General features: G+C 33.3%; 1 protein-coding gene and 1 pseudogene across 1 annotated transcript; both read right to left on the reverse strand.

The window, feature by feature from the left end:
- Positions 1,816 to 6,118, reverse strand: LOC105174303 (annotated as a pseudogene).
- LOC105174304 (pentatricopeptide repeat-containing protein At2g37230) lies at positions 7,786 to 10,552 on the reverse strand. The gene has a single exon (XM_011096355.2). It carries the CDS (start codon positions 10,399 to 10,401, stop codon positions 8,131 to 8,133), a length of 2,271 nt encoding a protein of 756 aa, XP_011094657.1. The 5' UTR covers positions 10,402 to 10,552; the 3' UTR covers positions 7,786 to 8,130.

Here is a 15,105-nt window from a genome sequence, read left to right on the forward strand (position 1 = left end):
AAATACAACATTTTGGTTTATATTGTCTAAGAGCTTAATCAATAATTTAGTATGTTTTACTAATTTTGTAGTAAATAAGTATTTAATATAATGCATATGAATTTTATTGTTACAATTTTAATATCCATTACATCAAAATACAATTATTCACTATATATTAGAACTATTAGTCGGTATCTTATAAATTTAATACGTTTTGATAATCTTTTTGTAAATAAATATTTAATATAATTTTTATATGAATTCGTTGATGTTAGTCAAAAACTAAGTAGTGGCATGGAACTTTGGTTACTTCTCATTAAATGATTATACCGAATGATTTTTCGTGGCTTTCAATTTTCTTTCATCGTATTGCTTCTTCTTTTTTTGTCTTTTTTGTGAAAATATTCTTCCTAATTCTTATTTCAAATGGTACAATAGTTCATATATTTTTCAAATTCAAATATTTTTAGAAAAAATTATTTGAGCTCGAGCTCGTGCTCCAATTTTTTTCTGGCTCGTTGAGGTCGGTTCGTTTGCAGCCCTAGTGCTTGGTAGTGTCGAAAAATATATATATAAAAAGGAAACTCCTATTATTTTACTACAAATTTCTTTACTTTTAACTCATATTAGATAAATTTAATAAAGATTATTATGTAAAAAAGCGTTAGAAAGGTATTTTTCAAGAACCTCTTGATACCCCCATGTTGGTGGTAGTTCTAAACAAATAAACTTAACGAGCTCGTATGTTTTATAAATTAATATTGTGAAGCATATATAAATCTTACAATTGAACACATACACATACAATTCCTCGAAATTTATGTATTTTCTTTGTTGTTATTTTAATATTCTTACCTTACGAAAAGTAAGATATTTCTCAATTTTATTGAATTTTCTGTTCTTGTCGTTCAATATAAATTTCACATTTCTAATAGAAGAAGTTTATGCTTAATAGCAATTTTACATATAAAAATAACAATCTTTATTGCCTTTGATAAACAACAAATACAATCTTTCAGACATTTACATAAACAAAAGCCTCGAAAACCCATGAGGCTCATACTCGGAAGACAATCCGAGACAAGTTCTTCACTATGAAGCAAGTTCAAGACACGTTTGTCAGGCGAAACTCTTTTCTTGATATCAACATCACTGGAGTTGTATGATCTGCCGCTTCCATTACGTCAGTCGATGATCGATATTAACTTAAGCCATGCTTCCGAAGGCAATCTAATATCAATCTAATATAATGTACACCACAATTATATTAAGACTCAAGGCTCTAGAGTCTATTTGGTTTTCCAGTTCTATGCTTACCGAAATAACATCGTCCCACTAAGAACGATGCGAGAGCTAAAGGTTGAAATAGGAATTTAAACTCTCAACTAAAACTGTTTCACACTGATTGCTTAAAAAAATGCATTTTGACATCATCCAGAACCAAAGTTCTGTATCTGTCTCTTCCTCATTGTCATTTTCTAACGAAAAAGCAACCTTTGTCCCTATCCATTCCCTCTCTACCAATTTTTTCCCATATTTAAAATTCAAGAAATGACAAACCATTGTATTTTCCTTTGTACACTACAAAACCCAAATGTGTGCCTAACTTCTACGGAACCTTCACATTCTCACCATTCTAATTTGGAATACATGTGATTATGAATCTTGAGACAACTTTAAATGTGTTGGATGCTAGAGACTTTAGAGTTGAGGCCTAAACAGGAGATATTCCTCCACTATTTTTGTTGATTTATTCTTGATTCATACACTGTGTTAGGTTCCCATGTTGCTTTCTCAAAACTTTTATTTGTCATATATTTAAAATCTTTGTACAAATTTTACGAAGCCACCATATCCACATTATTGACATCTGGACTTTGTAGGTGCATCATAGTGAAATATATTGGAATATCATTATCATACAACCACAAATTGATTCATTTGTGAACTTCAAAAATGAACTAAATTGTAGAATATTTGCCTAGATGCCAATTATTTTTTATTTTCAGAATACCTGTGGATATATATCGTAAAAAGCTTTTTCACACAAACATAGTTAATAATACATGTCTTATGTTATCATTTATCACAAGTAAAATTAATTATGCACTTCTTTGAAAACCCAAAAGTTAATCCAGTTTTCCAAAACTAGGAAACAAAGTGCATGTTAAGTTTTCCAAAGAACTACAGAAAATATTTTGAATCAGTTATTATTTACAGAAATAAAAATTTTAACACATTTCTTGGAAGTCAAAAGTTGCAACATTTCATGCATTTTCCAAAAACAAGTACATGAATAATTGATTAAATACATTTCAGACTTTGTCTATTTATCTTTCATTTTCTTTGAAGAGAAATTACAACACTTCATACTGATTTTGAGAACATCACTCTGCAACAAAAGAACACTTGAAAAGAGAAAAACAAATCTTTTTGTAAAAAAGAAAACTTGAAAAGAGAAAACAAATCTTTTTGTAAAAAAGAAAACTAAGTTTTGTTAGTAATCAGTAAAAGTAAAAAAGTTATCCATTTCAATATTTATTAAGTTACCAAAACTTTATGTTCTTTAAAAAATCATCTATCAAAATCTGACATTACAAAAAATTCACAAAAAACTACCAACTCATCTTGGATTTAAATTGGCATCTAGACAACCATTGTACATTTTAGCATAGGATTTCATTTCCAAAGTTCACAAATCAAACAATTCATTGTCGTATAATATAGATATTCCGATATATTTTTCGATGATGCACCTGCAAAGATAAAGATGCTAGCAACATGAACCTTTATGGTTTCTGTAAATTCATACAAGGATGTTAAATGTATAACAATAAATTGTTTTGAAACAAGCGCATGAAGAAAACCCAACTCAATAAATGAATTAAGAATAAATCCACAAAAAGAAGGAGGTTCATTCTCCAATTTAAGTCTGAACTCGATGCTTGCATCCTTCACATTTTGAGCAACCTCAAAATCCATGATCCCATTATTTCCAAATCAAATGGTGATGCTTGCATCCTTCACATTTTGAGCAACCTCAAAATCCATGATCCCATTATTTCCAAATCAAATGGTGATAAGTGAGGGCTTTCCACAGAAATCAGTGCAGTAAATTTGAGTTTTGTAGTTTACAAAGTGGAAATTCAATAGTTTCATCCTTTCTTGATTTCATAATATGGGAAAAAAATCGAGAGAGAAGAATTAATTAGGCCTCGGTCACCTTTCAGTTAGAAACATGAAGAGAGGAAAATGAAGATACAACTACCATTAGGTTCCGGAATGTCGTCAAAAAACATACTTTTAGCAACCAACATGTGTTTCAATTGAGAGTTTAAATTCGAATTAACCCTTTTGTTTCCCGCACAATCCTTAATGAAACGAAGCCATTTGGTTCGCACATAACTCGCCAACCAATAAACTCTAGCCCCTCAGTGTTTAACAAACGATTATAGATCACCCATGCTAACTAATATGTTTCACTTGTAGAATCAAATAAATGCATGTTATATACTAACTAATACTTCACATGAAGAACCAAATAAATGCATGTCACATGTATTACTAGAAAATGATATATCAAGTAAGGTGGCATCCTTTTATAATTGTATGCTGCATGTGTTGGGGGTAAAGAAATACTTAGTAAAGTTCGACACGGGTCCAACCTCTTACATCAATCTGTTAAAGTTCAGAGAATCACATGTATGCATCAAAGCGGAGATAGGTGAAACTGATTGATATCAAAGATAATAGTAGGAAAAGCAAAGGCATTACTTACTACTCCCAAGACCCAGAGTCGCCGATCAAGGTGAAGATATCACTACACGGCTTTCCATTAGCTTCAGACACTTGTCCTATTCTAGATTGCGTAAAACCATCAACATGACCTCACACACGGAAAAAAAATAATTGGCATCACATTCACACAGGCAAAATGCGGAACTAGTAAGTAACGTTTTTGAAGAATAACATGCATGCAGTTATATTGTTTCCGAGGCTCACTTTCTTTCCTATCCCAATGGTAGGAAGGTCAACCAACAGCCCAAGATGACAAGCCAATACAAAAGCCTGCAGACTTTCCAATGATTTCAGTAAGGACAAATAGTGGCATAACAATGAAATCCATAGAAAGGGAGCTGCAGTAATCATGTATATGCAGGAAAGCATGACCATCAGGAAGCGTGATAACCAACATTTTCTAAACATAAAGTCATTCCATACCTATAATATAATAAATTCACAAAGAGACTAAACCCACAAAACTGATAGAAAATAGAGTTTCTAGAAACTCCAAATTTGTCAAGACGAATCAAAAGCAAGCCAACAAGACAACTACATGAAAGCAGACTGGGTTCCAGAGAGTCGTGGAATCAAAAAGGATATCACTAGTTGAGGCATTACTTACAAGGACGAATGCACATAAAATATTATGCCTTATCTTACCAAGAAATTGAAAAACGACTTGCCTCGAGGATGAAGAAGTCCATTTCCATCAACCATCAGAACCTGTCAACATACATGACTAATAGGTGTAAGCGATCGTACGGTGAATATTCAACTGTAGGGACACAAAAAGATCTTTTAGCTGATCATATATACAAGCTAAACAATCTTTCCCAAGGATAATTAAGCAAAAAAATGTACATACACATCACCTAATATCACATAAAAATATAAGAAAGAGAGTTTTATTCTCTTGTTTCTTTTTCTTTTCTGATCCTCCTTTTCTTTTTCTTTGGATGGCTGGGGACTTGTGGGATGTAGATACTTACACATATTTTTTCAGTTACGTGACTTCCACCATGTCACATTTTTACAAGTTCATGTTAAAAATCTTAAATATATTTACCGAGACATAGAGTAATTAGTCACCTGGGAATACAATGTAGGTGATGTCTTCTTCATTTTCTGTGGAAGTTCCAGAAGCACTGGTGCCTGAAAATAGAAGATATTAAACAATTTCCTGAATTTTGGCGATCAAATCCACAATCACCAGTAGAATCATAGTTAAGACATGATAGTTTGTTCCACACAAACCTTTCATTAACCAAAGACGAAAGTAAGGGAAAGCACGCCAAAAGACCAACAGGACTATGCAACGGAGAAATTCAAATGAAAATAACAATGAACATTACTTCAAAGTAAGAATCCGCTGAAGTTACAGAAAGCTTGATATCGCAAAAGAATGACACCAGAATCTAAATCTCACATGAAACGACCCCAAAACATGTAGTTTTACTTGAAAATTTCATCACATGTTAAAAGAAAAAACAGGGCAAACTTATGGAAATAAAACCTCTAATTGTAGGAAATGGAGGATCAACCACAATGGCCACAACACATTATTCTTGTAAATAGAGCAAGCATTCATAAATTTCAAAATTATACCAATGATTTAGCAATTCCAGAAGAAAACATGAAAAAAATAAATAAAATAACGGGAAGGAAAAAAAAAAACTGGTTATTTCACCAAGAAGCATGCAACACAATAATTCACAAGAAGAGCAATCAATTGTACCATATCAAGAATCAGAATAACAAAACCTGAGAACAAGAATTATACCAATGATTTAGCAATTCCAGAAGACTGAGAACAAGAATTATACCAATGATTTAGCAATTCCAGAAGACTGAGAACAAGAATTATACCAATGATTTAGCAATTCCAGAAGAAAACATGAAAAAAATAAATAAATAAATAAAATAACGGGAAGGAAAAAAAAAAAAAACTGGTTATTTCACCAAGAAGCATGCAACCCAATAATTCACAAGAAGAGCAATCAATTGTACCATATCAAGAATCAGAATAACAAAACTGAAAACAAGAAAAGGGAGTTCATATATAAGACCTCTCAGGAACATGAGGAATTCGAACCTTAATAATGGAGGAATCTTCATGCACGACTTCAAGAGTAGAAATGTCCAAAACCACAAGGGTTGCCCAAGCAATTGACGAGTCATTTCTTGAGAAACTCAAGTCAACCCACCCACATGCTTGAGGATTTCACCGTTAGAGTCTTGATTTTTTTCTATCCCCTCAGAATTGGTCCTACATTGGGTGTAAAAATTCTATTGATACAAGAAAGCAAGAAACTACAACAGGAAAAAGAGGAATTGCGAAACTTACCCACTCCATTCGTTCCGAAATCGGGAGAGATGTTGTTAGACCCTGAAGTGGAAAAGAATGAGATTACAAGAAAAGGAAAGAAGAGAAGAAAGAGGGACTGTTATTCTACCGTCTATGAGTGTTCTGAGAATGATTCACATATATGCGTATATCTATCTTCAATTTGCACTTGGCCCCCTGAAAAATGCAAAAATAACAAAATGCCCCGCCCCGTTTGCCATAACGGTAAACCCGTTCAGTGTCCGGGTCGGGTCGCACAGATCCTTCGAGAGTCTTCGCTAAGCGCCAACCATAAAATAATTCACTAAAATAAAAGAAACAAGAAAAAGAAGAAACCCTTAAAATATAGATATATATATATATATAAAATCATATAATATAGATATATATTATTAAAATAATAAAAATATGTATTAAATATGTATATACATATACAATATACTAAAACATCAAAATCTGACCAACAATTTAAATATATATATATTTAGACGGTTCATTTATGCACAAAGATAATTTGTGCAACTACATTCAATGGGAGTACTTAGGTCTAGCAAAAGAATTTTAATTAATTTAGAAATTTGCTATTTTTATTAACTCAAGAAAAATCATTATTAATAAATTTATCCATTTCTATATATAATTTAAATTGTAGTTTCATTTAATATATTTAAGAAGAATAATTTAACCTAAAGTTGAATTCAATCACTAATATATGAGTAATCCGTAAAACTTACAATTTTCTATTGAATTTGCCAGAGTATCATAATAAATTTAGTGTCCGCAATCATAGATATAGAAAATACATAATGGATTCCATATACATACAATTTAATTTCAATTATGTATCACCAATCTCAACAATAGTTTATAGGTCTTATGTTTCGTAATAGTGTAGTATGTGTACCAATAAAGCTTTGGGCTTTAGATCCCTTTCTTATTTCAATTTACTTTTCATTGAATTCCTTATTTTTAATTTTCTTTTGGATAGAAAAGAGAAGTGGTACAATTATGTTCCTTGCAACATCAGAAATCAAATGTATGTATAGTTCATTGAAATAAGTATAATTTGGATCACTAAAAATAATACAACATTGCATAAACAAAACAAAATAATGCTATCGACTGCTTGCTATTCGGTTCCGCTTCACACAGCCTTTTGGCCATGGCAATAGGATACTTAACCACCAGCCCCCTTTAGGACCTCTACACCCGCTTAGTAACAATTTCCTATTCCAATCATACGATTTTCACATAATCCATTCTGATTGTGTAATACTGACTAGTTTCTTATATCTCTGCGGCCTGTGCTCGTCTTATAACAATTTCTTCTTCATATATAGCAAGAATCTTACACGCTTCACATTTAGTCCATAGTAGTATCCCTATAGGAAATGTCACTTGAATCTTCCAAGTCGACCATTTTTGCTGCATTGGTGTGAATAGTCAGCGAAATGCCATAATAAGATTTACTTCTCTACTATATCCTAACTCTGTTATATGCTGTCAGTGTCCCCATAACCTCCAACAAGATAACTCTTCAGAAATAATAGCAATTGGAAACAAGTAGGAACAATTTTCATTAGAAAGAAATTACAATGAAAAAACTGTTTAGCATACGCCTCTTTTAAACAACCATCGTGATGAATACATCCCAAACATATTTATAGAGCAATACAAGTCCCAACCATCCAAAACAAACTTTCTAATATTATGTCCAGAGATAACAAAATCATTCTCCAACTTCTACAGAATACATCCACTTCTATTATTAGCAACAGGTAATCAGATCAGAAGGGACAAAATCCTACATGAATGAACTTGGATGAAAACTGCATTATAAACTGAATAACAGGCAATCTACTTAGAGACCCGCATTGCATCAGGCCACATGTTTCTCTCACAGTGCTATGCTTCAAAATTGTAAATCAAAGAAAAAGGACACTCAGAGCCAGTCCCATAACACATTTTAGGGATCATGTTCTGACCTTAAGATAAATGAACAATCATTATTTTTCCCTCAACTAGTAAGCAGCAGCAGCAGCTCTTTTATTTCCTTTCTTGCTATCAACCTGCTTGTCCTTTCCCATAATCATCCGTGCCAGAATGTCTGCTTGTTTTGTGTTCCCCTCCTCATTGAGACTCTTGATCAACTCTTTGCAGCTGCTCCAATCAGTAACTCCTCCTTTCTCCATAATCTTCAACAGTATTGAATACGCATTAAGAGTCTTCCCAGCCGCCAACAGAGCATCCAACACCTTCTCATAGCTTGAAACGTCAATCTTATAGTCCCTCTCCAGACCATAATCTAATAGTTTCAATGCAGCAATCGTCTTTCCCTTCTCACAGAGAACAGATAAGAGGCTATCAAAATCTGGTGCAATTCCACTCTGCATCAGCAATTCAATTCTTCCACAGGCTTCCTCAACATGACCCCTCATAAACAGAGCTTCCAATATCTTTGCAATCAAATCTTCATGATCTGTCACCCCCTTCTCCAACATCATCTTCATCACTCGACTTGCTGTCTGAACTCGTCCATCTTCAAACAAGCTCTCCATCACTGACCTATATAGAGAGGAATCTGGAAGATGCCCATTCTCAACCATACTATCCAGAGCTGCCTTTGCATCAGCAGGATTACTCTTTCTCAAGTAGCTTTTTACAAGTGAATCGTAAGCACTTTTTTCTGAACGTACATTTCTCCTAAGCATGATCTTCAGAATTTCAAAAGCGGAATCAGGGTTCCCTTCTTGTGAGCGCCCACAGATCAAAGTATTTAAGGCAATAGGGTCCTGCACACCCAATTTCATCAACTGCCGCAATAGGGTTTCAGCTTTAGCAGACTGGCCATTGTTGCAAAGATACTCAATCAGAGGGTTATATGCACTTGGCTCCATATGCAAAGTACTCTGAGGCCTCAGAATGATGTCCTTTTCGATCAGCTTATCCAACAATTTAACTCCTCTATCATATTCACCAGCCTTGCAGCAATTCTCAATGAGAACACCATAATGCCCAGCTTCTGTTGGAACACTCAACCGGATCATAGCCTTGAGCACATCGGCAGCAGCATCTAGATTACCCACCTTGCACTGTCCAGATATTAGTCTCATGAAAATTGAGTTATCCTTAGGCGCAATATACTTCTCCACCATCTCCTTCAATATAGTCTGAGCTTCAGACATTTTCTCTGCATCACACAGCCCTGGCAACAATGTCGAATAAGTAATTGCGTTTGGCTTAATGCCAAACCCCTTCATCTCCTCCATCAACCTCAACGCATCATCCACTCGGTCAACTGAGACATACCCTTTAATCAAGGTCGTATAAGTAACTACTGTTGGCTCAATGTTCCTGCCTTTCATCTCCACAAAATACTTTTCCGCCTCCTCCATTTTCTTAACTCGATAATAACCATTGATCAACGTATTATATGTGACCACATCCGGCATAATCTCACGATTCTTCATATCCTCAAAAAACCTATTCGCAGTCTCCACCTTACCGGAAAGAAAAAACCCCCAAATCATAATGTTGAATGTATGCCTAGTTGGCTCAATGCCCTCACTCAACATCTTATTAAAATACCTCTTAGCCATCATATATCTACCCCTACGCAAGATCACCTTAAACAAAGCATCATATGACTTTATACTCCGCTCGACTCCCAACTCTTCCATTTTCTGGAACAACTTCACACTCTCCTGAACTATTCCCGCCTTTCCATAACTATCAATCATCAAAACCCACAAGTCCTCATCCCATTCCAAACCCTTTTTTGGCATATCCAACAAAATGCACCTAGCATGATTAAGCTTCGAAGCCCGGCCCAAAATTTCAATGATCTTGAGATGGGTCTCCCTATTATGTTGAAAAAGGTTCGACCTTTCAACCCAGCGAAAGAACTGAAGCGCGTGCTCCGATTTCTTCGCGCCATGCAGCACATTGTAAACGAGTTCATGATCAAAACTCGGGACCAAGTTTCGGATCGAGTTCTGTAAACGGGTTGTCCAGGCCCGATTAGCCATCATTCTACAGATAATATCTTCAATTTTTTCCGGGTTCTTCTGGCGCTTACCTTCCGACCGAAAAGTTGCTGATGCTGATGCAGCTGTCGTCTTTGTTGAAGATGAATCAGCATTTTGATTTGCACCAACGGAGGGCTCCTCATTTGAGCTAGGTTTTGAGGGGGCAGAGGAGCAGAAGGAAAGGGATTTGATGGAAAGCGGCGATGAAAGGTTCGTGAGGTTTGCATTGAGATGGGTTTGCCTTCGTGCTGCTAGACTTGCCATTTCTTCGCAGCTGCCTAATCAATAAAGTCCACAAAATTCCCGAGTAGAATTGGGGGTTCACTCTGGGAGTTGAGAACGAGAGCGGGGAGGAGAGTAGGGTTTTGTGGCCAACCTGAGTTCCATTCAAACTGTGAGGGCTAGTTAGGGTTAAAGGATTGACCCGGCCCCGAGTTAAACCAGACTCTGAGTTTTTAATTATCATAACCTTTTTCAATCCTAAAAAATGATTAAAAATATAACAGCACTGCAATTATATCAAATATTAACTAAATAAACCAATAATAATTATATATCCATAGATAGTAAAATACATGTATTTATTTATATTTAATAATTGTTCGCAATAAAAAAGACTTGATGCATGCTCCTGACTTAAGTTTTCGTCACTATTTTTTAATTTATCAAAATATAAAAATTAAATTAATTTATCAGAATAGAAAATCATGTATTAATATACTTAAATAATTTAAGATAATATTATTTGATGAATTAAATAAAACTAATTAGGAACATGCTAATTAATTCAATCAAAATTAATATAATTTGCAAAAAAACGATTTACTATTTTCTAAGCTGAGTTAGATTGGATAATTGGGCAGATAAAGTAGGCCCACTAAACATTGTAAAATTAGACTTCAATAGCCTGGTGGCCCAGTCCACTTTCCACCCTTCCCAAAACCAGATCCAATTAAAAGCCCAAAGCCTAACGCAGCCCTTTCACCAGTAGGGAAGTAAAAATTGAGGACGGTCCCCTAGGGACGGCTCGGCGGCTTTCATGCGTACCTGTACCATAAGAATCGAAATTTTTTTAAAGAAATTTTAAAATCAACCCAACTATCTCTATAAAACAAAAGTTAAAATTTTGATGCCTAAATTAATAACGATTTTTTAAAGTAAAAGAAATGAGAATTTGGATCGAAGTGAGAATAATGGTGAAAATTGATGTTAAAGTAGTATATATCTATGTGGAGTGCAAATTATAAGTTTAGAGTAGCCTAAAAATGAAGAAAGTTGAGGGAATAAGTAAGAGTTTGAGAGTGAAGATTGATGTTACTAAATGTTTGCAAAAGACCTCTATTTATACGGTTGGATAGCGCATAATATAGGAGTTTGTTGTACAGAGTCTTATGTCATTAAAAGCTCTTTGAACCAGCTAGTTAATCGAAAAATCTATGTATGATTTGGACTTGAATTGACTGATATATACACCATATTAATTAAGTCTTGTCAGGTTTATCTGAAAATTCAAAAATTGCTTTTCTATAGATATTAAGTTGTTTATCATCAATCTACTAAGAGCCACCTGGAGATATTTTAGAACGATGTATCTTAAAACATTGGCAAATTGAATGATGTGTCCGTCAAACTGTATGATGATCGGCTGGAATGAACTCGATTTCTTATCCTGGTAGTTCAGTAAAATTAACTATAGATAATCTTACGGACGTTACTCCCCAACTGATGACTAATTGAACTTGCGACTAGTTGAACTGACGTGCATCTTTTATGAATTTATGAAAAACTTTGGGAATATCATTGGTTTGAATATAAAATATTTTAAAATTTTTGAATTTAACTTAAGATGGCTGTCCTGATGTGTGAGTAAAAAGAAAAAAAAAAATTGAGGACACATAAGTAACGTGTGTTTACAAGAAAAGATGCAATGAACCGACTGCCCCAACATTAATCAAAGTGAAACTCATAATAAAACTCAAATTTTCACGAAACCCCAAAAATCACAATCCACTTAACTAACATTAAAACAGAATTAGATTCTGGGAGTGGGACACACCCATCTCAATATGCACCTTTGTCTCCACCAACTCACTCCCCTGTTTTCCTATTTCCAACTCAAGACCCTTAGTTTTTGCTAACTAATGTTTAAATATAACACAAAATAGAACATTTTTTACTCGAATTAAGTTTGAATAAGTTAAATCAATCATAAAATAAGTATAAAAAAAATTATATAATTAATTATTTTTTTAAAATTATACACTAATCATATTATAAATATATTATATTTGTAATATAATTGATTCAAATTCGATCAAATTCGACCGACTTTGGAAAAGAGAGAGAATATTAGGGGCAGTTTTGTAGGGAGCACAAGGTTTCCACTTTGCTTAATTATGTACGCTGCTGCACTTACAAGACAAATGCAATGTATTTGTTGTGTGTGTGTGTGTGTGTGTCGGAAGTGAATCTAATTTACATGTAATTACATGGCTTAGACTTTGGTAATTTATTTGCTTTGATACAATGAATAACCGAAAGCGCGATTCCTCCATGTGCATAACCACTACTCCTCACAAACTTAGAAATTTGAACAACTTCCCTTCCTTCGTTAACCAGGTATTGCTCAGTAATTTATTTTTTTAAAATTTAAATTAAATTTGAATAGATCTAAATTAGTTATATAATAAGTGCAATGCATTTATTATTTGATTTGTGTACGGTTTAAGAAAAATGATCAATAATATATAAGTATATCATACTTACTCTGTGTTTCGTTCGAACATGATTTGAATTAAAAAAAAATTGTTATTCAACTGGTAAGATTAAAGTCTCACAACATGCAATTTTCATAAATACATTAATAATAATTGATTATACAAGTACATAATATAATAATAATAACAATAATAATAATAAATTAGTTTTAAAGATCAATTAAAAAATGAACTCAATGCTCCGCTAATCACTCACGAGATATCAGGTCAGAAAATGCCTTTTCTTTTCTAAAAGTGGACTTCAAAATCCAGTATTGAGATCGAAAAGGGGAGGAAGAAGGACTAGACATTCGCGTGCAGGGGTTCCCGGTCTTCTTCACTTGAATAAGGTTCAGTCTTTCTCGAGTAATCGATAATCTTAGCGGAGGAAGCTATTTCATAAAGTTTACGCTTCGACGCCTAGAATCCGTTGAATTTCCCCAATCTGTTCATCATCCGCTACACAAAATAATAGTGTAACGTCAACGAAGAGTAAGTAGGAAACACGCGGCACAGATGTGCTCACAGCCCCTCCCATCAGCCGCCTGGTCCTCTCCACCTCCTGCAGCATGCATGAGAATGCCTCTACACAAAAAATAAATAGGTATGATGAGAGGGGATCTCTTTCTCTAATCTCCTATCCGGCCAAAAGAAGCCAAATTGCTCGCCATTTAAAGTTAGAGAGTAAGAAACTGTAGAAACTAATAGCCTAATCAAATCAACAAACTTGCAACAAAGCCTAACCTAGTAAGAATACGTCTAAGGAAAGCCCATTCTACTCTATGATGCTTTGCTCATGTCTAACTTTAAAGCGACACAGCCCATTTGAGATCGAGATAACACTTTTAAAAAATGATTCAGCTCAAATACAAGAAGTATATTATCCGTAATTAATCGACAGGGAATAAAAGCATATTGAGTAGGGGAGACTAAAGAATCCACAAGACCTTTTAAGCTATTCGCAATGCATTTGGCAACAATTTTCATGACCATATTACAAAGGCTAATCGACCTTAACTGATAGACACATTCCGGATTACTACCCTTAAGAATGAGGACTATATGTGTATAGTTCATCTTGTGCAATAGAATTTGATCATTGAGCATTATATGGTGTGTTATTGTACATAGAGACAACATTTCCAACTTAATTTCCCTACCCAATTATTTATTAAATTAAAAAACAATATATTTTCTAATGACATAAGCAAGTAATAATTAAAGTTATCTCACAATGCAATGCAATGTATAAGGCCCTGATATTAGGATCCAATCAATGATTTCCTATTTAAAAAAATGGACACTGACATTAACAAAAGTAGAATAATAATTTCAAAATTGGACTATACAAAAATAGAGCATTACAATAACTATTATTGTTACTTGTGATGTAATTAAATATCAACATCTTAATCACCTTTTAGACATCAAAACGTACATCAAAATTCACAAGTCAATTACATTTTTTTCAATTACCTGATCTCAGACAAATTAGCCTCAATCATGATATCCTTTCCATTTTTCTTTTCCTTTTCTTTAATAGTTAAAAATATAGATTAAGTTAACATATCATAATTTTTCAAAACTCGTGAAAACTTTATCGATCTCAAACATGTAATATATTATGAATTAATGTAAGTTGGCATCGGTACGTGATAGCACATTCGTATTTTGTGTTTTTCTTTTCAAATTTTAGTTTTCAGAATAATAATTGAAGTGAAAATATGTATCTTCATACGTATTTTTATTAAACATATATTATTTTGACATCATAACTCAACATAAAACACAACGTCGTTAGGTAATTCAAATATATCCTCATTTCACATGAAAACTTATACAAAATGAAAACTACATGTTTTCCTCTGAATTATACAAAATTCCATAATTCCACCAATGCACTAAAAATTAAACAATTATTGAATTAAATATTATAAGTCAATTGATATATCCACGTAAATCATTAAAAATTAAGACACGATTGAATCAAACAATACAAGTTTAACAACAATTAATAATACGTCCATATAAAATAACGATTTTTAATTTTATTTTATGAAATTGGAACGTGTAATGTTTACAATGAAAAATTAATAAAATTTAATTATTAAACTATAATATCTGTAATATAATTCAGAAAAAAACTGGGGAAGTCAACATCTACGTGAGAAACGCAACTAATAATTTAATTTATTATTAAAAAAAGTCAAAG

Source organism: Sesamum indicum, linkage group LG11 (genome assembly GCF_000512975.1).
Source record: "Sesamum indicum cultivar Zhongzhi No. 13 linkage group LG11, S_indicum_v1.0, whole genome shotgun sequence".
In the NCBI taxonomy this organism is placed as follows: Eukaryota; Viridiplantae; Streptophyta; class Magnoliopsida; order Lamiales; family Pedaliaceae; genus Sesamum; species Sesamum indicum.

Bases quoted from the DNA above. Each gene is read 5' to 3' on its own strand.
- LOC105174304 (XM_011096355.2), bottom strand. From the start codon at position 10,401: ATGGCAAGTCTAGCAGCACGAAGGCAAACCCATCTCAATGCAAACCTC.